The sequence below is a fragment of the Bos javanicus genome, chromosome 7, assembly GCF_032452875.1.
Source record: "Bos javanicus breed banteng chromosome 7, ARS-OSU_banteng_1.0, whole genome shotgun sequence".
In the NCBI taxonomy this organism is placed as follows: Eukaryota; Metazoa; Chordata; class Mammalia; order Artiodactyla; family Bovidae; genus Bos; species Bos javanicus.
The window spans coordinates 46,161,764-46,186,547 of NC_083874.1; the positions used below are offsets into that span (position 1 = coordinate 46,161,764).

General features: G+C 46.0%; 1 protein-coding gene across 13 annotated transcripts in view; it reads left to right on the forward strand.

The window, feature by feature from the left end:
* LOC133251295 (uncharacterized) overlaps window positions 1-24,784 on the forward strand; it is a 293,640-nt gene that overhangs the window by 104,205 nt on the left and 164,651 nt on the right. For all 13 annotated transcript variants that reach the window (XR_009737567.1, XR_009737566.1, XR_009737568.1 and 10 more), the window contains exon 2: window positions 22,862-23,064. Coding sequence is in view for 1 of the 13 variants with exons in the window: in XM_061423559.1 (XP_061279543.1) it covers window positions 22,862-23,064 (203 nt within the window). In the remaining 12 variants the exon portion in view is untranslated. The remainder of the gene's footprint in view (window positions 1-22,861; window positions 23,065-24,784) is intronic.

Below are 24,784 nucleotides of genomic sequence, written 5' to 3' on the forward strand. Positions count from 1 at the left end.
CCTAATTATTAGCTTGAATACAAATTGGATCTTGACCTCAAATGAGATTCAAGAGCATAGAAACAGATACTTCGGGAAGAGCTAAAGGAGATGGCAGAGCTGTCGTCATGGCCATCTGGTCCTCTCCCTGAATTTCCATGCCCCTCTCCTCTCCCCCTCACCCCTGCTTGCCCTACTGGAATCATTCAGTATTCACCTGGCTGTGAGGGTGAACATTGTGAAATTCCAAAATTGTTTCAGGGACTTGAAGACATGGAAAATACAGACTCCTTGCTTGGTCCCTCCTGTCTTCAGCCGATACAATCTCATGGAACCATGGGCGTACCAATGCCAGCTATGATCCAACTGAATACATTTCTGAGAACATGAAATCTCCCATTTCCCTTTGTTTTCGGCACAAAAGCCATTCTCACTCTGAGTATGTCAGACACAATCATCTAGAATAAATCTCCAGAAAGAAAAGTACATCTAAACATGAGTGACCACTCCTTTCCCATTTTCCCCCACTCTCCCCATCTTCACAGTGAATGAGTCACTGGGGTGTCTGCTGACAGCTTCTGCTGGCCAGCCAGACTGGGAGGAGGATCAAGGGACTTCTTGCAAAGTCTGAGGTTGTGGCCTCAGACACAAGGTCATTGAATTCCAGCAGGGGCAGAGTTTGGGCTTTTGCCCATTGGGCCACCTCCATTCTGGTTGAAGGTCAGAAGAAGGCCACACCCTTTGTTTCTAGGCCTCCACTATGCCCGAGGCTTGTCTAGAAGGTGCTCTGGGGTTTTGGCATCCACTGTGGAAGTCTAGGAATACTTAAGTCAGCCTAACTCTTTGTGCACATTAAAGGCTGGGAGTCTGGGGCTGCCCTCTCCAGGCCCTGGATGGATGTCCTCCTCAGAACACCTGCTTACTGTTAGTGAAGGGGATGCAGCCGTGGGGAAGAGTACGTGGGAGCCTTTGCCAAATCAAGATTTCAGAAGCTCCCTTCAGAACTGGAAGATGTTTGTGATTGAGTAGTTAATTGTCTCCCTGCATCTACAGTCCCTGTTCCAGATCTTTTCCTTTCAGTACAGGATCCAGTCCATGAGCACAGACTGCATTTAGCTGTCAGGGCTCTGTTGGATGACTTTCAGTCTGGAACTATTCTTCAGCCTTTCTTTATCTTTAGATTCAGGTTTGAGAGCTCTGGCTGGGCTGCCGCATCCTTTCAAGGTTTCAGAGCAGGAGGCACGTGCTGCCTTCCGTGTTCCATGTTGGTGTCCCGCAACGGTCACTTAGATTTCCTGGTCAAGGTGTTGTCTGGTTACTACACTGTATCCAGCTGACCCTTGAACAACATGGGAGTTGGGGCACCGACTCTCTGAACAGCAAAAATCTGCATATAACTTATGGGTGGCCCTCTGTACGTGCAGTTCCTCTTTGTCTGCAGTTTTCCATCCTTGAAGCCAACCCACCACAGATATCGGAGTACTGTAGTGTTTATTATTGAAAAAAAGTGTGCAGATCGATAGACCTGTGCAGTTCAGACTTAAGTTGCTCAAGGGTCAGCGGAGGTTACTCTTCCCCCTTGTAACTGATAAGCGGTCTGTGAAGAGCCACTATGACATGGGAATAACCTGCTCTTCATCACATCCCTTCCACTCTGAATCTAGCATCCTTCAATGATTCTTTTCCCAACCAGTCTTTACTATGTTGGTCATAAAGTGGTGATTTTCCAGTTCCCATACTTTCTCCACGTTTATCAGTTGGCATTCTCCTTTGAGTAAGAGCCTACCATCCCTGCCTTGCACCCTCCCTCTCTTCTTCCTTCCTCCCTTTTTGCTTCCCCCATCTCCTGCTTCTGCTTCTCCTGCTGCTTCCTCATCATAGTCTCATGCTACGCTATGCTAAGTCGCTTCAGTCGTGTCCGATTCTGTGCGACCCCATAGACAGCAGCCCACCAGGCTCCGCCATCCCTGGGATCCTCCAGGCAAGAATACTGGAGTGGGTTGCCATTTCCTTCTCCAATGCATGAAAGTGAAAAGTGAAAGTGAAGCCGCTCAGTGTCCGACTCCTAGCGACCCCATGGACTGCAGCCTACCAGGCTCCTCCGTCCATGGGATTTGCCAGGCAAGAGTACTGGAGTGGGTTGCCATTGCCTTCTCCATCATAGTCTCATAGATGCCTATTTTATTCCATGGGTTATAAGCTCTAGTATTGTTATGTATTTGGATCCTGAAATTGTCCCAGATGTAGCCAGTGAAGTCGCCTTCCAGCTTGGCTCCTGCGTCCTTTGACGCGCTACCATCAATATTTTGAGTTTGCTTTTTGGATTAACAAGATACTTTCAGGCTTGCCTTGTACCTTCCTTGCTGCTGCCCTTGTCTTGGAATCAGGCATTGTGCTCAGGAACCCTGGTTCCTTTTAATGGAGAATGGTATGTAAATAGGTATGCCCCGTGCTACTGGCATGTCATTGCTTCTAGACCCCTTCAAATATAGGAGGTACGTATTGTATATATATACACACAAATACACACTTAACACATCCTAGCTTCGAAATAAATAAATAACACGCATTTGAAGTTATATATGTATATATGTCCTGGAGAGGAAAATAGCAACTCACCCCAGTATTCTTGCCTAGAGAGTTCCATGGACAGAGGAGCCCGGTGGGCTACAGTCCATGGGGTCACAAAGAATCGGACGTGACTGAGTGACTAGCACGCATATGTGTATACATATTTCAAACTTTATATACCTACATGCGTGTATATGTATACAACCTGCCACGGTTCCATGATGTTGCCCTCAAGCCATCCCATCCCTGCTTGTTCTTCGTTACCTCCCTTCGTACCATCCCACATTTGAATCTCCCTTCTTCCACAGTGAGAACCCTGGCTCCCAACAACACCACACATTTACTGATACCCTCAATCATATAATATACATAAAATAGTTTCAAAATTTCTATACCCATATTAACTGTATATAAAAAAAAAAAGGCCTAACTAAAAGAGTTCACCTGGGAGTTCCCTGGTTGCCTATGATTAGGATTTGGTGTTTTCACTGAGGAGTCCCAGGTTGATCCCTGGTCGGGGACCCATTCTGCATGTCACACAAAGCACAGTCAAAATCCAAACGAGACAGAAATAGAAAGAGTTCACGAATAGTTTGTAGTTCTTTCCCCCCTTTCCCCTTCTAAGGGGGAAAGATGGTATATAGTCAACATTTGCTGTTGTTGTTGGTTAGTCACTAAGTTGGACTGACTTTTGCGACCCCATGGACCATAGTCCACCAGGCTCCTCTGTCCATGGGATTTTCCAGGCAAGAATACTGGAGTGGGTTGCCATCTCCTCCAGGGGATCTTGCATACTTTGTGTTTTTTTTTTTTTTTTAAACATTACTTGGATTACCTCTTATTTCCTTTCCTTTTCAGTGTTGTTCTCAATTTAGGTTTATCAGATGATATCTCATGATTAGATTTATCAGAAGTATGTTTGGTTCATTTGCTTTCGATTTTAGCTTTTTGTTCCCCTCATCCTTATTGATAGAATTTTATTTCTGATTATGTACAATATTAATATGCTTCCCAAAGTCCAAGCTGTATTAAAAATATGCTCGGAGAAGTGTTACACCATTCCCTCAGATGTAACCAATCTTATTTTCTTCTGTTTTTTTTTCTTCCGGTGTGTCTCTTTTTGCAAAAACCAGCAAACATTTTATGTTTTCCTATTTCTTTTTTCTTATACAAAATGTCGTATACTGTAAGTGTTTTTCATTTAGCAATATATTCTAGAAACCACTCTATCAGTTAATAAAAGTCTTTCCCATTCTATTTTACTGCAGCATATTTTTACTCCATTGTATGTATATAACAGGGGCTTCCCTGTTGGCTCAGAGGATAAAGCATCTGCCTGCAATGCAGGAGATCCGGGTTCAATCCCTGGGTTGGGAAGATCCCCTGGAGAAGGAAATGGCAACCCATTCCAGTATCCTTGCCTGGAGAATCCCATGGACAGAGGAGCCTGGCGGACTACAGTCCACAGGGTCACAAAGAGTCGGAAACAACTGAGCGAACAAGTTTATTTTCAATCAGTTTCCTCTGTTTGAGAATTCAGGTAGTTTGCAATATTATGCTGCAGTGAATAAACTTTATGTGTTTATATGCTCATTGTGGGAGATGTATCTTTAGGGTGATTTCTTAGAAGCAGAACTGTTGAATCAAGATAGAAAGAGACATAGTTTTGTTACTGTTCCAGACTCCTCTTCATAGGAGTTGTACAAAAGGCATTCCCATCAGCAGTGTGTGAAAGTACTTATTTCTTTACAACTTTGCCAACAGAACATACATCAAGATTTTGAATTTTTGCCAATCTTATAGGTAAAAAATAGTATCTCAGTGAAGTCTTGTTCTGTATTTCTCTGATTGTGTGTGAATTTGAACATCTTTCATAGATTTTAGAAGCATTCTTAAGTCTTTTTGGTGAATTGTCTATTTATGTCTTTGCTTAATTATTTTCCTATATGATTTTTAAGAGCCTTTTAAAGATATGTTAGCCCTTTATCCAGAGAAGGCAATGGCAACCCACTCAGAACTCTTACCTGGGAAATACCTTGGGAGGAGCCTGGTAGGCTGCAGTCCACAGGGTCGCTAAGAGTCAGACACAACTGAGCGGCTACACTTTCACTTTTCACTTTCATGCATTGGAGAAAGAAATGGCAACCCACTTCAGTGTTTTTGCCTAGAGAATTCCAGGGACGGGGAAGCCTGGTGGGCTGCCATCTATGGGGTCTCACAGAGTCGGACACGACTGACGTGACTTAGCAGTAGCAGCAGCACTTTATCCGGAGAAGGCAATGGCACCCCACTCCAGTACTCTTGCCTGGAAAATCCCATAGACGGAGGAGCCTGGTGGGCTGCAGTCCAGGGGATCGAGGTCAGACACAACTGAGCGACTTCACTTTCACTTTTCACTTTCATGCATTGGAGAAGGAAATGGCAACCCACTCCAGTGTTCTTGCCTGGAGAATCTCAGGGATGGAGGAACCTGGTGGGCTGCCGTCTATGGGGTCACACAGAGTCGGACACGACTGAAGCGACTTAGCTTAGCTTAGCCCTTTATCAGTGATGTACGTTGCAAATATTTCCTCCCAGTTTGATGTTTATCTTAATTTTACTTGTGGTGTTTTATTGCCATGCTAAACTTAAAAAATATTTTGTAGTCATCAAAATTATCATTTTTTAAAGTTGATTTCATCTGGATTTTGATTCATAATTCTTATAGAAGGATTCACTCATGTTTTCTTTTAGTAGTAATATAATTTAGTTTTTCACACTAAGATCGCTGGTCGGTTTGGAATTTATTTTTGCATGTAATGTGAAGAATGGATCAAATTTAATTTTTTTCCAAATGTCTATTGTATCAGTACTCTTTATTACAAACTATATCTCTGCCTGAGTGACTTGACATATCACCTTTATCACGGACTAGATTTCCACAGGAAGTTTGGTTTATTTCTGAACTTAGTCTGTTCCATTCGTCTGTCTTTTTATGTGCCAATACCACATAGTTTTAATTCTGTCTATGCCTGCATGCTCAGTCATGTCCCAAACACAAAAGTAGTCATGTCTGCTTTTGTGTTTTATAGGAGTGTTATAGTTTTCATAAGAGTTTTGAATATTTCTTGTTAGATTTATTCTTAAGTACTTTATCTTTTCTACTGCTGTTTTAAATGAGAGGTTTCTCTTACATTATATCTTCTGATTATTTATTATTTGTGCTTATGAAGGCTATTGACTCTTGTTTATTTTATATCCTGCTGCCTTGATGAATTATTTTATTGTGTGAGTTAGTTCAGTGGTTCTCACTACCTGGTCTCAGTACATTTGAGGTTCCTGAGACACATTTAGTGGACTCACAAGGTCCGAATACTTTTTGTAATAATAAGACATAATTTGCCCCTTTATTAATAACTTCATTCTCTCTTGAGTGTACAGTGGAGTTTTCCAGAGGCTACATAATGTGTGAAATAATAACAGACTAAATGCAAAAGCAGATATGAAAATCCAGCTGTTTTCTGTTAAACTCTATAACAAAGAGATGTGCAAAGATGTAAAACAATGTCATTCTCACTGGAAGCTTTTGTATTTTCAAATAATGCTATTTATGTTAACATGTTTATTAGCATTACTTTTAAATTAATATTTAGAATTTTCTCAGTTTTAATGTCTAATTCAGTAAATATCAGCAAATTAAAGCTCTTTGAGGTCTTTAATAATTTTTAAGGATGTAAAGGAGTTATAAGATCAACACTTTTGAGAAACTCTTGAGTTTTATCAGTTCTTCTCTAGATTTTCCGGGTATGCTATCACGTCCTGTGCAGTACAGCTCACTTTCTTTATTCTGTTACAACTCTCTCGAGACTCTTACCGTTTTCTCTTGCCCAGTTTCACTAGCTAATCCTTCCAATACAATGCTAGTAGCAGGAAACTGGGCATCTGTGTCTTCTGTCTTCAGTGGAAATGTCTCTGGTGTTTCCCCATTGAGTAATAGGCTGAGATGCTGCCTTAGGACTGTGTGTATTATGTTTTCTAAGTTCCTTTCTCTGTGTTTGGTGTTTTTCCATTATTGTCTAAAAGTTTCTTTGGTTAGAAGGGTTTTTATTTTTGATCAAGCCACTGCCTTTGCATTTGTACCTTCTACACTGCCCTTAATCTATCCTATTCTTAAACTTTTACCTTGTGGACTATCAGTTTCAAATGATATAATTTACTCCCATCTATTACCTAAACAACAGTCAGTGGTCATATTTTACTTTCCCCTTTGTTCCCATTTTTAAAGTTATGTTTTTTCTGCTTGGTCAGAACATATAATGTTTATATATTCTTCTGTTACCATGACCCCAGCTTCTCCTTCTTTTATTCTTAGCTCTGTAATTAAATATATCAAGTGATCACCATTGATCCCTTTGCTGAAGGCCCTCCCCCCATTATCTTTTGGTTGGGTAAAGCTTGGTTTGATAAGGCTAAATATAAAATTCATGGCTTGTACTCTCTTCCCTGTGTGTTGAAAATGCTATTTCAATCTGGCCTTGTTGTTTATGCGGCTCAAAGGAAGTTTTATGCCAGACTAAATTTCTCACCTGCATTAAGAATTTGATGCTTTTGCATAGAGGTTGAGGATGTTTTTGTCATTAAAATCAAGTCCTTTTACTAGGAAACATCTCAAAATTGATCATTCTAGATTAGTTTTCCAAGCACACAGGGGCCTCTTCAATATGTTGATGTATTTCTGTTGCATTATTTTTCTTCTTCATGGACTCCAATCATATGTGTATTGGACCTTCTTTGCCCATGTTCCATTTTAACTACTTTCTTTCTGATATTTTTTATTTCTTTTTAAACTAATTTCCATTCTGTTTTTTTGTTTTACCTTTCTTCATTGGCCCTTATTAACTGTTTTATTTAGACTTATTCTTTCTTTGGTACCTTGTCATTTATTCTTTATTTTTGAGATAGTTTTGAATTTTTCTTTAATTTTTTTTTTCCTGAATTTTATCAACTTTCGCTGCATTTCTTCCTAATTTGAGGAATCCTCTTTTATTCTTAGGTTTTATATGTGAATCTAGCTTTTTATAGCTTCAAATTTAAAATCGTATTGAATTAGCTTGAAATGTTACTTTATAGCTTTCTTCTTCTGTTTCATGGTTGTTTTTTATTTTGGTGGGAGGGTGAGAAAATTTTTAGCTAAACTGTTTGATTTGTATTTGATCTTTTCTTCTTATAGTAGCTGCTGCTGCTAAGTCGCTTCAGTCGTGTCCGACTGTGCAACCCCATAGACGACATACGGCCTTATTCTGATTTTGTTTCCCCCTCCACTCCTGGGTATTTTTGAGGAGAGAGTTCCTATTTCAAGAGCGCCCTCTTATGTCAATATAGTGAAGTACAGTTTATTGAATGGTTAGTGCTGGGAGTGGAGAGAGTTGAGTTCAGTCACTGTGGAATGTTTGCGGCCCCATGAACTGTAAAGGCTTCCCTGTCCATCGCAACTCCGGAGCTTGCTCAAACTCACGTCCATCGCGACGGTGATGCCATCCAACCATCTCATCCTCTGTTGTCCCCTTCTCCTCCCGCCTTCAATCTTTCCCAGCATCAGGTTCTTTTCCAGTGAGTCAGTTCTTCACATCAGGTGGCCAAAGTATTAGTTGCAGCTTCAGCATCAGTCCCTCCAATGAATATTCGGGACTGATTTCCTTTAGGATGGACTGGTTGGATCTCCTTGCGGTCCAAGGGTCTCTCAAGAGTCCTTGGGAGTGAAGAGACGGGTTTGGTATATTTTGTTTCTGACTCTCTCTCTTTTTTCCTGCAAGATTCTTAGTTTCCCTCTCTTTCTTTCTTTCAAAATTACTGTCAATGCTCTAAGGGGCAACACTTTAATTTCCTTCTTCTTTTAAAAGTCATAATTCTCTGTCATTGCTGCCTCTAACCCAACTCACTTTTAAGTAGTTTCCCTGTAGCCAGTGTTGTGAACTGCTAAGTTTAGTGTGTTTTTTTATTTTCCAGCTTTGTTGAGGTATAATAGACTTTAGTGATGGACTTTTCTTTTCTGGGATCATTCTTTATCTGTGTCCTCCACTCCCCTCCTCTTTTTCCTCATGGATTTCCCAAGACTCCCCTTTTTAGTGCTCTATAGTCAAAAACTTGCAGCAGTTGTAGGTGCTGTGTTGAAATTTGGTGTTCATTTCTTTACTTAACTGTAATTTGAAGTTCATAGTATTATCTAGTGCCTTGTAATGTTGAAGACATGGATCATGTATAGATTTTTTTCCTGCCTACCCCCACCCCCCATCAGTCTTAGCTTCTTTGTGTGTTTCTTGCTTTTGGTTTTAGATGTGAGGAAAGGTTTGGATTTAGGAAGCCACCATCATCTTCCATCTTATTACTGAAAAAAAGGTGAAAATGTTGATTTTTAAAGGAACGTCTATCATTGCAACAAATGGTTTTAAATTACTTGGATTAACAAATTTGGTGACAATAAGACCACTACCTGTGTTAATCACATTTTTATTTATTATTTTCAGTGAGAGAAATGTTCCATAGTGGAAGTTTTTAGAAATCTTTTCATACAGCATAGGAGTTGTACCCTATTGTAAGAGAGGGTGGCCCCTATAGAAACATAATTATTCTTCTTAAAAACACTTATCCTCTGAAAGCCATTTCAGTTTTAATGCTGGCATTTCCCTACTATTCCTTATGGTTCAAGAATCCCTGCACTCATCTTCTTTGCTGGTTGTTGGCATATTGCTAAGTATCCAGTAATTTTTTTTTAAGCATCAAAAGAAATACCCTAAGCTCTACATTTTTCTCTTGATGGGGGTGAGTTCAGTCTAAGCTAAGTCTTTGCAAATGAGAAGAGCCTTGGTTCTGACAAGTGGCTGCTAACAAGGGAATTGCAAAAACCAGGAGACTATCTTTGTAATAAGGCAACTGTATGTTGTTTCTTGGAGCTACTGTTTTGGTGCCTTCTCCAGTGGTCTCTCAGTGCTTGTCTTATTCCATTTCTAGTAGGTGTTTTTTCCCCTCCTCGGAGAATCTTTGTAAAAACTGAGGACAGTGCAAGGCAAGTATTTCTTGAACAAGACATAAAATCACTAGCCATACAAGCAGACAGATTGATAAATTAGACCACATGAAACGTACAAACTTCTCTTCATCAAAACACACCATCAGGAAAGTGAAAGTCAGTCTATAGGATGGAAGAAAACATGTATCCTACTCTATAAGTAACATTCTATAAATGTTATAGAATTCTACTTAAAGAATACATAAGTAACATTCGCAAATTCATAAGAAAAAGACAGCTCACTAGAAAAATGTGCAAGGAAGGCCTGAAAAGATATTTCATAAAAGAGGATATCCACATGGCCAAAAAGCACATGAAATAGTGTTTAGCTTCATTAGTCATCAAAGAAACACAAATTAAAACCACAGTGAGATAACACTATATTTACCAGAATGACTGAGGTAGAATAAGCAAACAAACCCAGAAAATACCCAAGTGTTGACAAGGATATTGAATACTGGAAATCACATACACTTTGTGTAACTGTGTCTGCTGCTAAGTCACTTCAGTCGTGTCCGACTCTGTGTGACCCCATAGACAGCAGCCCACCAGGCTCCCCCGTCCCTGGGATTCTCCAGGCAAGAACACTGGAGTGGGTTGCCATTTCCTTCTCCAATGCATGAAAGTGAAAAGTGAAAGTGAAGTCGCTCAGTCATGCCCGACTCTTAGCGACCCCGTGGACTGCAGCCTACCAGGTTCCTCTGCCCATGGGATTTTCCAGGCAGGAGTACTGGAGTGGGGTGCCATTGCCTTCTCTGGTAACTGTGTCTACCACGGTTAAAATATGCCTTCCATTCTAGGTGTATGCCCAAGAAACGCATGCATGTGAACCTCAAAAGACATGTATTAGAATGTCATAACAACACCATTTGTAACAGCTCTGAACTGGAAACCACCGACATACCCATCAAGAGTAGGAAGGATAAATGAATTATGGTATAAATTCACAGAGTGGAATACTATATATTGCGATTAAAATGAACAGCCTACTTCTATTTCCAACAATATGGAATGAGGCTCATAAACATAAAGTTGTACTTCAATAAAAAGTTAAAGCAGGAATAAAAACAAAAAACTAGACCAAACAACCTAAAAACTGATGCTCCAGTGGGAGGTATTCCTGGGGTTTTGTATTAATAGTGAGAGCCTCCACATTTAGAACAGGTTGGATGGCAAGGCCACTGAGCTAGTTGGGCCCCCAGTCCACTGAAGGGACCAGCGTGGCCACCTGGCCAGCCTCTGAGCCACAGTTCTGGGACGTGACAGGGGAAAAACCTTGATAATGTCACAAACTAAAAACAAGGACAGAGTCTTCTCACCCACAAAAGTTACAGCTTTGAGAATTCCTTTGTTTTTAATCAATTTTTACTCAGGCAACGTAGAAATACAATTGCCTTCGTTTACAACATTACAGGTGATAGAATATCACAGATTTCCTTTAAAATAGCGTGAGGTGGGAGTGGCTGGGGGACCATGGTTAAAACACAATTGCTCATTATCCGATGGTTGTTGAGCCTGAGCCGCAGATACTTGGAACCTTGCTGTGGTGTTCTCTGCATTTTTGTTTCTGCTTAAAGTTTTTTACTATAAAACGCAAACACAACACATCATTATTGAAAAGGCTTAAGTCACTATAGATCTCTAAGCTTCTGGTATTTATTCCTCTTTTCCCTGCCGCAGCTAACTGTCACCAGTTTAGGTCTATATTAGGAGGAAACAGATGGCATGTTCTAACTAGGATGATTTGAGGAGGTTTTAGTAGAGAGACCCTATGTAAAGTCATGTCAAGGGAAGGCCCAAAGCATCACACAGTACCCCAGGGAAAGCTTTCTCACCTTTAGGCCCAAGGAACCGAACCTGGGAGAAGAGAGCCGAGCAACTTGAAAGGGGCCGGGAGCTTTGGTTGTGGTCAGTTTTTGGAGACACTGTAGGTAGAAACTGGGAGAATAAATACTCTGGTCTCCTTCTCCTCCATTCCTTTGATCTTGTATTGGTGCTCAGCACTGGCTGGAAGGCAAGGTCACCCGCCGGTGCCTCCCAGGGCATGGGGTAGGCTGGAGCGTGATGGAGAGTGGATCTGCAGGGGCACGTGGAAGATATCCAGTGTAGGTCTAACCATATGTTTTCCAGTGTGTTTGTGTATGTATATTTATGAATCCAGTGGGTTTTCATTGTTGTCTTTTTTTTTTTAATATCCTTGGGATCATATCACATGCCTCATTCAGCAACTTGTGGTTTTCACTCATCAGTGTGCTGGTGTTCTTTCCATGGCAGTACTTCAAGATCTACCTCATTCTGCCTTGTGCCTGATAGTATTCCACAATGTGGACGTAGAATAGTTTATCTTACCGTTAACCCTTGACAAAAACTTAAGTTGCTTCCTTCTTGAGACTTTGTTGTCTTAACCCTGGAGACTCTCTGGCCATCTTGGGAACATCTGGAAAGTGGCCACATGTAAAATGTCGTTTGTTTCCATGGAGTCTCATGATTGGTTGAAGGATTTTTGTGTTGTAGGATATACTTGAACTATTCAAACAGTTCTGACTTTTGGCCGCTGAGACTGCTGGGGAGAAAGATAAGGAAAGTCATGAGGACTGGATCAAGAGTTGGAAGATGGAGTGTGAGTTCCAGGTTTGCCCCTGCCTTGCTGTGTGACCTTGGGCAAGTTGCTTAACCTCTCTGATCTTTGGTTTTACCTCTGTAAACTGCAGATGATATTCCAACCTGCTTCACCTGCCCCCTGTAGTAGTTGTGAAGGTGTTGGGAAACAAAGGGTGAGAAAGAGCTTGAGGTGGAATCCGGTGACAGTTCCCTATCAGAAGACAGGGCTTGTGCTTCTGTTCACCAGGCCTCTCCCTGCAGGCAAGACCATGGCAGAATTTCCAAGAAGGGTGCTGTTTCCCTGCTCCCATCACCCCAACCACAGCCGTGGCTCAGATTTGGCTTCCCTGAGTATTATCTGACCTTGTGCTTTTTGGTTGTTTTTTTTCCATGGGGCTAATTTGCTATGGGACTTGGACTCCTTTTTTCCTAGAAGCCTGTATGTCTCTTGGGATTGGAAGACATGGTCCAAAGACCAGTAGCCAGTCCTTCTCTCTTCTCTGACTTTAGATCAGAGAGGCTGCAGGTGTCACAGTCACCACTCCACAAGGGCAGGATGACAAGCTAGAGGATAGATCTGTGTCCATTACTTATACCAGAGCATCAGAACTCACTTTCCCCAGAAAGCATCTCTTCCAGTAAACCACAGCCATTGCTCCTTGAGTGCTTATCGTGGCAAGCACCATGCCAAGTGCTTTCCATAACCATCTCACTTGGTTCTCACAAGAACCTTATTATCTGTAGTCTTACTTCCATTTTACAGAAGAGGAAACATAGGCTCAGAGAGTTTAAGGTGCTTGCCCCAGGTCATGCAGTTAGAAAGAGGCCGAGTTGAAATTCACACCCCAGTCCAGTCTCTCTGTGACAGCAGGGCCATGTCCTTGGCCACTGGGCTGTGTGCCTTCCTGGCTCACTCTGCTATACCTGAGGCCACTCTGCCCTGCGTTTCTTAAGGTTTCAGTGTGGTTTGACCTGGACTATTTCCTGTCCATGTGTGCCTGACTCCCTAAAAAATAGCGAATATGTTTTCTGCTTTTTTGTGCCCTCTGGAGTGACTGGGTTAGAGTTGTGTATGTAGTAGGAGCTCAGCGAATGCCAATTTCTTGTGAAAATCCTACTGGGGTGCTGTTGGCAGGACCGGCAGAGCAAAAAGGCAGCATTGGCCCTTTATGGAAGTTATCAAGAAGATGAATAAGGCTTGAAACGCGAGACCCTGGCAGGGCTGACTCAGACCTCACAGAATGACTTGCCCTGGCCTTTGAAGAGCTGAGAGCTATTTACATCCAACTAATGGACCTCGCTGGCTGCGAGCAGTCAAAGCCGCTGTATAAATACTCCCGCCTAAGGCCACAGAGTGAGTGAGGACAGGAACAGGAAGAGACCCCTCCCCACCCTCCTCCCCTCCCTGAGAAGCCCATGGGGGAAGCGATGGCTCTGATTTGGTGGGGAGCCACTGGCAGCGAGCCCGTGCGTGGTAGCAGCGTGGAATCTAGTTGGCAACGTGGTGTGTAGAAATCTCTCACGGCACGAGGTGCTTTGAATAAATAAGTGGTGGCCAGCTGTTAGTCTTCCTATTGGCGTGAACATCCATCATGGCATGTTTCAAATATAAGTCTGGGAAGGAGAAGCTCAGACGCCCATGAAAGGCAAACGCTAGGCTGATCACCCAGCCCAGTCTGGCACTCATGCGCCTCAAGAAACTCACAAACTGGAAACACTGGCAGGGGTCTGTCCCGGGGGTTGGACACAGGGTCTCATGCTCTCTATAGGTGTCCCCCACCCCACCCAGGAGCTGAGTGTTTTCCAGCAGGGGACTCATGAGGACGCCAGGCTCCCGCTAGGACCTGTTTGGTGGAGTCAGTGCAGTGCTGATGGCAGCTTCCCTTTGCTGGGTGTCCTTCCCCATCTCCTGCCACTGGCCCTGAATCACAACAGACCTTGAGAACAGGTGGGCTGGGAAGGGCAAAGGCTTCTCCCACTGGGCCCAGCCCCTTGTCTGCACATGGTGGTCATGGCCCAGGGGCTGTTTGAGGTGCCCTCCTTTGGGGCTAGCTGGTGAAAGGGCAGAAGGTCACCACCAATCTATGGTGAGCTCTCCAGTGCCACTCTCTGTCCACTGGGAGCAGGTTCAAACCCACCGTGGCAGTCTCGTCTACCCTCAGCCAGGCTGGGCGAAGGAGCCTGGGGCCTGCCTAGCCTGTGATCCTCACATCCTGCAACCAAGTATGCTCTCTCTTGTCTTCATTTAGGATCATTTGTATTGCTTTTTTGTCTTCCTCCCTGGGTATTCATTCATTAACCTACTCATTCTAAAAATATTATTTTGCATCTACAGTGTACCAGGCACTGGGAAGACAGGGGTGAGCGAGAGGTGGTCTCTTGTTACTGGAGCTGACCTTTCATTGGAGTGGGGTGCGCAGTCAGATAAAACACAAGAGACTAAAAGATAACATCACGTTGTGAAGAGTGCTATTAAAGAAATAAAGGGGAGAGAACCTACTCTAGATACTGTGGCTTTTTTGCTGCTACTGCTGCTAAGTTCCTTCAGTCATGTCCGACTCTGTGTGACCCCATAGACGCCAGCCCACCAGGCTCCCCCGTCCCTGGGATTCTACAGGCAAGAACACTGGAGTGAGTTGCCATTTCCTTCTCCAATGCATGAAAGTGAAAAGTGAAGTCGCTCAGTCGTGTCCGACTCTTAGCTACCCCATGGACTGCAGGCCACCAGGCTCCTCCGTCCATGGGATTTTCCAGGCAAGAGTACCGGAGTGGGTTGCCATTGCCTTCTCTGGTGGCTTTTCTGAGGAGGTCACTTTTAAGCTGAAGCCTAAAGACTGAGAAGGAATCCACCAAGTGAAGACGAGGGGGACGAGCATTCCAGAAGAGAGACAAGCATATACAAAGGGCCTGAGGTCAGGGAGAGCTTGGTTTCCTCGTGGAATTAAAAGACTCGGAGGTGTCTAGAGTGCCGAGAGTTGAAGGTGATCTAAGAACAACTCAGAGTGGCATCTCAGGCCCTGTGACAGTCTGGAGAGCAGAGGAGCTCAGTGGGCTCTGCTAAGGTTGGGGAAGCTTAATGGGGAGAGGGGGCGTGGTGCACTGAGAATGTTGCTTTAGGAACATTCCGTACACTTGTTACAGGTATCAGGAGCCTAGTGCTTGCCACGTGTTGTACTGAGTGCTGGGACGGATGACATTGAGTTTGGATGGTCTCCTGGAAGCAGAGAGGACCCCACAGGGTCTTTACCTTGGAGTGACATGGTAAGATGGGAAACGGAGCAGCCCCAGGGGCAGTGGCTTCAGTGAGTTCTCTGCAGAATGGTTTCCCAGAGACCATTCCCCACTTTCTTCCTGCAGCCTGAGACCCAGGCTTGTCTGGCCTTTCGCAGCTGGTGTGGCCAGTGCCCTCTTCATAGTAGGTGCATGGTGGCCCCGGACTCTGGAGCGTGAGCTGAGAGGAGGAGGAAGAGGTCTGTTCCAAGGCACAGAAAGCACAGAGGCTGCAGATGTGGAAAGGGGAAACAGCCCTTATTGCCCACCCTCTAGGCAGGCAGGGAAACTGAGTCCTAGGGGGAAAGTCGCAAAGTTTCTTGACTGGCTGCTAATTGTACTTTGCATTTCATGTTTGAAAAGTACTTAAAGAGATGGACGGTGTGACCTGCCCAGCTCACATATCTATCTGTAGTGCCGTGAAGGTGGCTGGCCTGAGAGTATCTGCCATCTGTGTCCTGGAGAGCCCTCAGCTTGTGTATCCCAGCTCCTTTATTCCTGAGCATAAATGGACTTATCTCTGGCCACAGAGGCTCTATACCCTCATGTGTTTGGAGGGGTCATTTCTATTCTTAGGCTCTTTGCTCTCCTTGAAGGTTTACATAAAGTGTTTATAGCTGTTACCCACACTAACCTCTGCTTACCACGTGGAAAACACTGGCAGGACTTATTTTGCTTTAGGGTTTGTGGGAGGAGAAGGGAACGATGAAGGATGAGATGTTGGATGGCATCACTGACTCAATGGACTTGAGTTTGAGCAAGCTCCAGAAGATAGTGAAGGACAGTGAAGCCTGGCGTGCTGCAGTCCATGGGGTTGCAAAGAGTTGGACTCAACTTATTGAATGAATTGAACTGATCTGAACTTGGGCTTTAAATGGAAGACACTAGGGCTTGTTGGATAGGCTTTGGTCTCCAGAGTCATGCCGCCTGGGTTCTGGCTGTTTGGAGCAGTGACCTGACCTCACTGAGACTCAGGTCCGTCAGAAGAGAGAGTCAGACAGTGGTCCCTGCAGTGCAGACTGCGGCTTGCTTGCCCGGCCCTTGTCCTCAAGCACATTCTATACACAGCTCAGTGATGCTGCACCCTGAGTGCATCACAGTCACCAGAGGGTCTGTGCAAGTAGGTGGCTGGACCCCCCTCCCCCAGAGGAGCCCAGCCAGGAGAACTAAGGTGGGCCCAGGAATCTGCCTTTCCATCCGGTTCCCAGGCTGTTGGTCCCAGGACCACACTTTGAGAATGGCTGCGTGAGTGCATTTAATCAGCCATCACGACAACCCCCTCAACTTGTTATTACTGTCATTATGACTTTGCTGATGAGGAAATTAAGGATTAGTGGGTGAAGTAACTTGCCCAGGGTCACACAGCCGCTGGGCGGTGAAGCTGGGATTCACATCCCAGTCTGGGTGACGCACAGCCATCATTCCTGGACTCCGAGGGGAGTTGTGTGTGAGTCCCAGCAAGTGCCTGTCTGCCAGGGATGAGGCACTCCATACATGCTGGCTGTGGGCCCTTTACCCCTTCAGACCCAAGCGGGCCTTTATCGGAGATGATAGTTGACACCGAGTGGTTTTCATTATTATTTGGTGATACAGCAGAACCAAATTATACTCAGAAAACTTAGATGAGAAGATCTAGACTAGAAAGGTTGAGTGGCTGGAGAGGGGCTGATTCACCAGACAGTCACAGGCCTCCAGGGTGGGCAGGGACCATGCAATCACTCATCCCGGCCCTTCCCCAGCAGAGGGTTCCCAGCCCCGTGGGAGGGCTTCCAGGGCTGGGACCTTCACTCACTCCGCTGACACCGGGACAGAGAGAAAGGGCTTCATTTTCAGAGGCGGGGTGTTGGCCTAATGGAGCCGGCCCAGGCCCGCAGAGGGACATCACGGCCTCTGTCTTCCTGAGCCTCTTTCCCCAACTGGAGTAGGGGGTCTGGTCCCCACAGGACAAGCTGTACACTGGGAGCCCCTCAAGCCTGTGCAGACAACATGGGTGCAAACACGGAAGACTGAGTCCAGGGCAGCACTGGGAACCTTAAAGCTGGACTTTACAGGAGGGGAGGGACTGCTGGTGAGGGAACTGGCCTGAGCAAAGGTTCAGGCAGTGTAAATGCAAACGACTCCCTCAAGGCACATCATGCAGTTCTTCCAGCACATCCAGTCCTATCTCCCATTGATGTTTCCTCGATGGAAACGTTTCTACTCTAGTCAGACAGTGGGCCACCTTGCCTACCAGGCAGAAGCGTTTGGGTTGTCTGCCGTTGAGGTAAAGGAGCAGGGGGCTGCAGAGTCCTAGAAGCAGGCAGATCCACTGCCTGTCTTGGCCTGAGCTTCAGCTGCTGAGGGGGCATGTTGCTTTTTTTTGGGTTTTTTTTTGGAATTCTCAGTCCAAACATTGTTGCAAACTTTCTAAGTAAATCCTCTGGAAGCTGAATTATCATGGAGACATCAGCCAGGCAGTCCCTTCTTTGTACCCCATCCTCTTTTTTTTTTTTTCGCTGGCAAGGAATGGATTTGGGGAGTGCCATTGTCTGTGTTCCAGCTCTCCCAGCCCGGAGCAGACCCTGCTGAAGCTGGTACCTTTATCTTGGTGAGCTCAACCCTCAACTCTCTGGGTCTTAGCTGGATTAAGGGCCTAGATGTTGCCGAGGAGGAAGGAGGGACCTCTGTAATTGCTGTTTAAATCTACCTAACAATAGCCACATGTGGAGCCAGATTTGAGGGTTATTAAATATGAGCACCATTCTTCCCCCAAACATGCCTGTGTTTGCATAGCTGGGCAACATGGGGCAGCGGGGGCTGGGAGAAGGCTGCCGAGTCAAAAGGGGGCTTCAGAGGCCCCTTTTCTGAGAGAGAGGGCAACCCTGGGTTTGGCTGAGAAGCCCGGTGACCAGAGTCTCCCAGCCCTGGTCTGGGCTCACTCTAGGCCCCTACTCCTTTCTTTCTTTTTTTTTTTTTTATTTTTTAATTTTTTGGCCATGCATGTGGCACATAGGATCTTAGTTCCCTGACCAGGGATCGAACCTGCGCCCCCTGCATTGGAAGCAAGGAGTCCTAACCACTGGACTGCCAGGGAAGTCCCCCCTGCTCTTTTCTTAGGGGTTCTCATCCTCTGCAGCAACTGCCTGCTGTCTTGGTGTGACACAAGGGAAGGACGGGGTGCTGTGGAGAGAAGCCTGTAAGCTGGCTTATCTGCTGCCATTTGGGGACAGATGGTCATGTGCATCTCAGCTTTGCCCTGGTGCCCCTTGCCCACAGTGAAGGGTGATGGGCAAGGACATTGTGTTGTGACGGTGTGGCATGCCCAGCTCCTTCCATGGCGGGGTGGAGGGAAAGCCCAAAGGCTCAGTTTCCCAGCTCTATACCGTCAGGCCTGAGAGCTGACGGTGAGTCACATGGCCTTATTCTGACCAGCTGATGTTTTGGAGACAACATGCTCTGCAGGTGTGTGTCTTTGTGACAGGAACCAGCTCAGGGAAAGACCTGGAGTGAGTGTGGAGCTGCCTCTGGAGGGGGCGAGGTCCCAGGAAGGGTGCAGCCAGCTTCCGGTGCCACCCTCTGGCTTGGGTGTGGTGCTACCACCTGAGGCTGGGGGTGTGGGCTCCCCTGCAAAGGTCTAGGTGCTCTGGGACCCTGGAGGCAGGACAACAGGTGTGGCCGAGACAGAGACCAGTGGATGCCGATAATCCGGGAGGGCTGCCGCTCTGAGTGAGCCCCAGGGCGGCCTCTCCCGTCACTCATCAGACATGGTGGCTTGTCAACCATGGAGAACAGAATTAAAATCCTGCAAAGACATGTCTTTCCTTTGATTTTTGCTTTAAATGACAGATTTAAGCAACTTTGTAAACTGTGTTATTCAAGTTAAATTTCCAGAAAGGAAACTAACACGTCATAAAGACAAAGGACAGACAGGGAAATACATTTGTATCACATGATAGATGAAGAACGTACACATTTCTTACAAATCAGTAGAAATTTCTTGCAAGGTTGTGGAAATAGCAACCCTTGTAAATGCTGGTGCATGTAGCCAGGGTATTTCTGAAAGGCCCTTTGGCATTAACTACCTTTAAAATATGCACAAAGCTTTATGTTTTGCCTCTTTCTACAAGGTTCTGTTTCTTACAGATTTTTCTCCCAATTTTGGACATCTTTTAAAAAAAATTTCTATATGGCTGCACTGGATGTTCGTTGCTGCATGCCAGCTTTCTCTAGTCATAGTAGGCGGGGGTTACTGTTCGTTGCAGGGCACGGGCTGCTCATTTCAGTGGCTTTTCTTGCTGTGGAGCACAGGCTGTAGGGCGCGTGGCCCTCAGTGGTTGTGGCACACGGGCTTACTTGTTCCCCGGCACGTGGGATCTCCCAGACCAGGACTGAACCCGTCTCCTCGGCATTGGCAGGCGGATTCTTAACCCCTGGACCACCAGGGAAGTACAGTTCCCCCCCTTTTTTTTTCTGGTCATGAATAGCAAATTTTTCTTCTTTGGGTACCATTGTATAACATATTTATTGTGACTTTTGTTATGTTTATATACGTATAATGCATTTGTTTTGAAATGCTGTTGTAGATCATTTCTACCCTGTCCGTAGTCCGTGTTAGCCATGTTTCTAAGAGCACTGTAACACCAGGCTCTTCTCCAATAAGAGTGGGGTTGGGGAGAAGGGAGAAGTATGGGCTTTGGTGATGGTCAAGGGTGCCAGTCCCAGCAGTGTACTTCACTCTCTGGGTGGTTTCAGGTGGGTTACCTAACTTCTCTGAGCCTCGGTGTCTGCATCTTTCACAGAGAGTACTGCACCCAGGGGCACTGTTGTGAGGATGAGATGGAAGAAGTAAGAGTAAAGCCCCTGGGCACTGGTTCTGCCTGTGGGGACTGCTTGGTGAATGGAGTCATGGGTACCAGGTGGACAGGGTTCCCTGACTAGCACTTAATCATTTGGGCCCAGGGAGCTTCGCTGGTTACTAGGTCCAATCCCCTGTGTCTTGGCAGGACTGTATTCCAAGCATCCCCAAGAGACTGCTATCCACTCCTATCTCAGGGACCTCGGAGGTGGCGCGGGGGAGCCCAGACTCCTGCTTACTAATGCATTCCAGTGTCACACCCTTGGAGCCAGGAAGTCCTCCTGAGTATCTACACTTAATCCCCCTGGCTAGATTTGAAGGTTATTATTTTTTTTTCCCTTACTGTTTCTGTAGGGGAAAAAAGACTGAAATTTTGCTCGTGCAAAAAGGTGTCTGACTTCCATGGCAAGCAGCTCTATTTTGCAATCTCCATATAAAATCCCTTGGTAGGAAGGCTCAGGAGGAGGAAGTGAGAGGGGCTATGGAGAGAGAGCTGTAATATCCTGGGACTTGTCCCTGATCAGCCCTTGGAAAGGAACCACATTACTGGACATGTCCTCCCTTGACACCCGTGTATTCTCCTGCTTGCACTTATCTCTACATGGCTGTCTTGAAGGAATGGAAGACTCACTCTGACCTTCCTCCCCCAGCACACCCATCTTGCTACCTCCTCCAGGGTCCTTCCTCTCAGGGGGTCTCTGTCCATCCACTCACACAGCTGGACACTCAGGGGGCGTCCTTGACCTGGCCACTCTAGCCCCCGGGGGTGTCCGGCCCCGTGTCTTGTTGGTTTTACGTCCTGTAGCTCTTGAACCCCTCCGCGTCTGTCCGTCCTCACTGCTGCCACCGTATCCCCCTGCCTTGTCTCTTGCCTGGACAGCTGCAGTAGCATCCTCGCAGCCCCCTCCTTTTACCTGGCCCTCCTGGCCTTTTCTCCATTCAGCACCCAGAGCCATCTCTGCAGAACACCCTTGCACTCACCTCTTTAATGGTGTCCCACTGACCTCTGTAGAAAGACCAAACCTCTTTGGGTGCCCTCCAAGCCCTTGTCTGTTGTCTTGCCGCTTCTTGCTCTTTACTCCTCAGCCACTTTGGCCACCTCTCCCAGCTCCTCAAACATACCATGTTCCCTCCTACCCCGGGGCCCTGACACATGCTCTCATCTCTTCCCAGACCACTTTCTGCCCTACCCATATCTGCCTGGTTAACTGTTACTTATCCCTTAGATGTTAATATAATAGTTATTTCTAGCAAAGCCTTCCCTGACTCTCAAGCCAGCTCAGGTGCCTTTATCAAAAGCTCTCCTGGAGCAGAGTTCCTTTCCTTTAGAGTCCCTCACTGAGTTTACAATTAGGCATTCATTCATGTGTGTGTGTGTGTGTGTGTGTGTGTGCGCACTCAGTCACGTCCGACTCTTTGCGACCCCATGGACTGTAGCCCGCCAGGCTCTTTTGTCCATGGGAATTTTCAGGTGAGAATACTGGAGTGGGTTGCCATTCCCTTCTCCAGGGGGCTACGGTCTTCTGTGGCGGGCTATGGTCCATGGGGTCACAGAGAGTCAGACACGACTGAGTGACGAACATTTTCACACTTTCTTTGGTGTTTAGACCAGGCAGGAGTGGTTCATCAGGTGTTTCATGCAGGACAGTTGTCAAGTTCTAACCTACGAGGGGCTTTGTGCTCCTGAACAGGCTGGTGTACTCAGAGCCTTTGTGGATGGGGTTATACCTACATGCTAGAAGAAGGGCTCTTGCTATTTATAAGAACCCCATTTTTATAGGGTGAAAAAATCAATCCTTCCCTAAAGCAAATAATTACCAGCCGATTGGTCCCTTTTGTGACTTCAGTTTGCCATGTGCACTAAGAGCTTAATTAGCTACTTCCTAGAGAAATAAGTGACTTTAGCTGGTCACACAGTCTTTGTAGGAGTAAGCTCCAAGGGCCCTAGTGGTAATGGGGTCTTCTCAGGCAGCTGGTCAACCTCCGGGTCTCAGAAGTGACGTCGAGGGCATTTGGTGGTTACCACAAATAAATTGTCACTGTGTATGAACCCCCCAGTGAGCTGAAGAGCTAACCCTCTTTCTGCATTCCTCCCATTCTCCCATCCCAGATGTATAATGCCCTCTTGCAGTTCCAGTGTCTCAGTATTGATGGGTAAAAGTGCCAACTTGACAGGCTGGTGGTCTAGTGAGCAGGTCGGCCTGGGTTTGTCCTGGTTTGTCACTGGCTGTCTGTGTAAGCTGAAGCATCCCTTCACCTGTTTGACCTCAGTCTACCCGCCTGATGCATCGCTTACAGGTGTGTGGGGCTCCCTCTAAGAAAACAAGTCAGAGAGGCTTTGAAAAGTCTAACATTCAAATCCAGAGAACTCTGAGGATGGAAATAGACCCATTGGCAAACGTGAAGAATTTTTAATACTTGATCTTCTGTTCTAATGTCTGACCTCCTGGTATAGGTTCATCTATTTCTCTGGGCCTCAGTCTCCCCAAGGAACAAGCGGGTTTGATTCTGGGTTGGCAGATAGAAGAACTAATTGCTGCCCCACCTCTGCTCTCCCGCAGTTAAGGCAGACATCACTAATGAACACTGAGTATGCAGTCCTCCTCGGTAGAGAGCCACAGCCAGCCAGCCAGGACTCCTCTCTCCAGGCTTGCCTCGGCAGTGAAGCTGTTTGTCAGTTGTGGAGAGCACACCCTCATGAATCAACTGATGTGCCTATAGGAGGATCAAGGCCCAGGGAGGCTGACTCGCCCAAGACTTGGGGGTAAGTGCACTTGTGAACTTACAGCTGGCTTTGGGGAGGTGGCTTGATGGCGTCTAATGTTTGGAATGTACTGAACAGGTCCAACTCGGGTCAAAAATGGACCCGTCATGTGTTTCAAAGGCATCACTCTTTTCTTCTGCCCACCTCATGGGAGGCCCTTGACTTTGTTCACTCTCAGAGGTCTCTGTGGTCCTTTGGCTGCCTGCCTCCCCTCCTGTCACGGGGTGACTGTGGCAGACTCCAACAAGGATTCTGCCAGTCCCCATGGAAGCAGATCCATGGCCATGCCCCTCCCTGGGACCTGGGGCTGAGCACCCTCCTTGGAACAGGTATCTGGGGCCACGAGCTCCAGGAGGTGCCATCCTGTCTTTAGAAGCGAACTGGTTTTCCATCATGTAGGGAGCTTTTCTGCCCAGAGGAGTGAGGACAGAGAGTTATTTTGTAAAGGAAGAGGCTGGGGAGGCTGTGGCGAGAAGAAGCATCGGGAAGCTTAGGTGAGCGGCTCAGCTCTTCTCTCCCCACCCCATCCAGTGTGGGGTCCCCACGAGAGTGTGTGGCTGGGGAAGGAAGGGCGTGCCAGATGGGGCCTGAGCTGAATTTAGGTGTGGGCCTCTGAATGAGCAGTGTGATGTTTGGCCTAGGCTCCTGAGGGTGGCAGGCCCAGCTGAGGCACCAGCTCTGTTTAGTCAGAGGACTGGGCCTAGGGGCAGAGGCCTGCGTGCTGGTGGCCTGCCTACTCATTGGCAATAGAGTAGTTGGAGGTACCGTGGGAGAGGCAAAGGTCCTCTCTGCTCTGTACCCCTCTCATCCCCTTCTCTAATTTTATTCTTTCTCTCTTGCTTAAGAAACTGATGTCATGAAGACATGATGTGGCCCAGTAGGCCAGACCCCAATGTGACCCTGTCCAGACCCCAGGTCCAGACATCCCTCCCCCACTGCTCAGGTGTATCCCAAGGGCCGGGTACCATTGCTTGTGAATTCTGGGCATCTCAGACAGGCAGTTTTCCTCCCGACCTGGTTATGCCATCTAACAAATTGATTTGGGGGCGAGCTCGGAGATGAGGTTCAGAGGAGTGCGAGAATTGTCTTTTTAACTGTCCCCAGGATGCCTGGAGCAGGCTTGGAGGATTCTTACTAATCTAATCCCTGTCAGAAAAAGAACGATAAAACAATTCAGGCTTTAGAAGCCAAATCCCCTTCCTGCGCTCACACTCCTCCTAGCTTTCTCCCGGACTATTTTCCCTCCTTTGTGATGAAGTCGTGGTTCAGCTCCTCCATAAGGGTTTCAGTGGATTTCATGTTTCACTCTTCCATTTTTCATATTTAAATTTGCTTTACTCTCTGGTTTGACTTTCCACTGACCCTTGAAGAATTGGCGTATTTTAAGGAGGGGGAAGAGATCTCATTATAGGAAATGAGAAAAATGGGGCAGAGTTTTAAAACTTTTAATGACTAAAACACAGTGTTCCAAGTCGGTATTGCGCTGGGGTTGAAGTCACTGTTTGGTTACAAGTCTTTAGGTCTAAACGGGGTTGATGACATCTGTTTAATTTTAGATGTCTGGAATACATTCTGAAAATAATGAAATCCAAATGTATGACCAAATTAGAGAACAATTTTATCTGCGACAAAGAAGTTTTTAAAATAAGAGCAAACATTTCGACCAAACAAAACTTTAAAAGACCCATCAAACCTTTGGTCATCTTGCCTCAACTTTTTC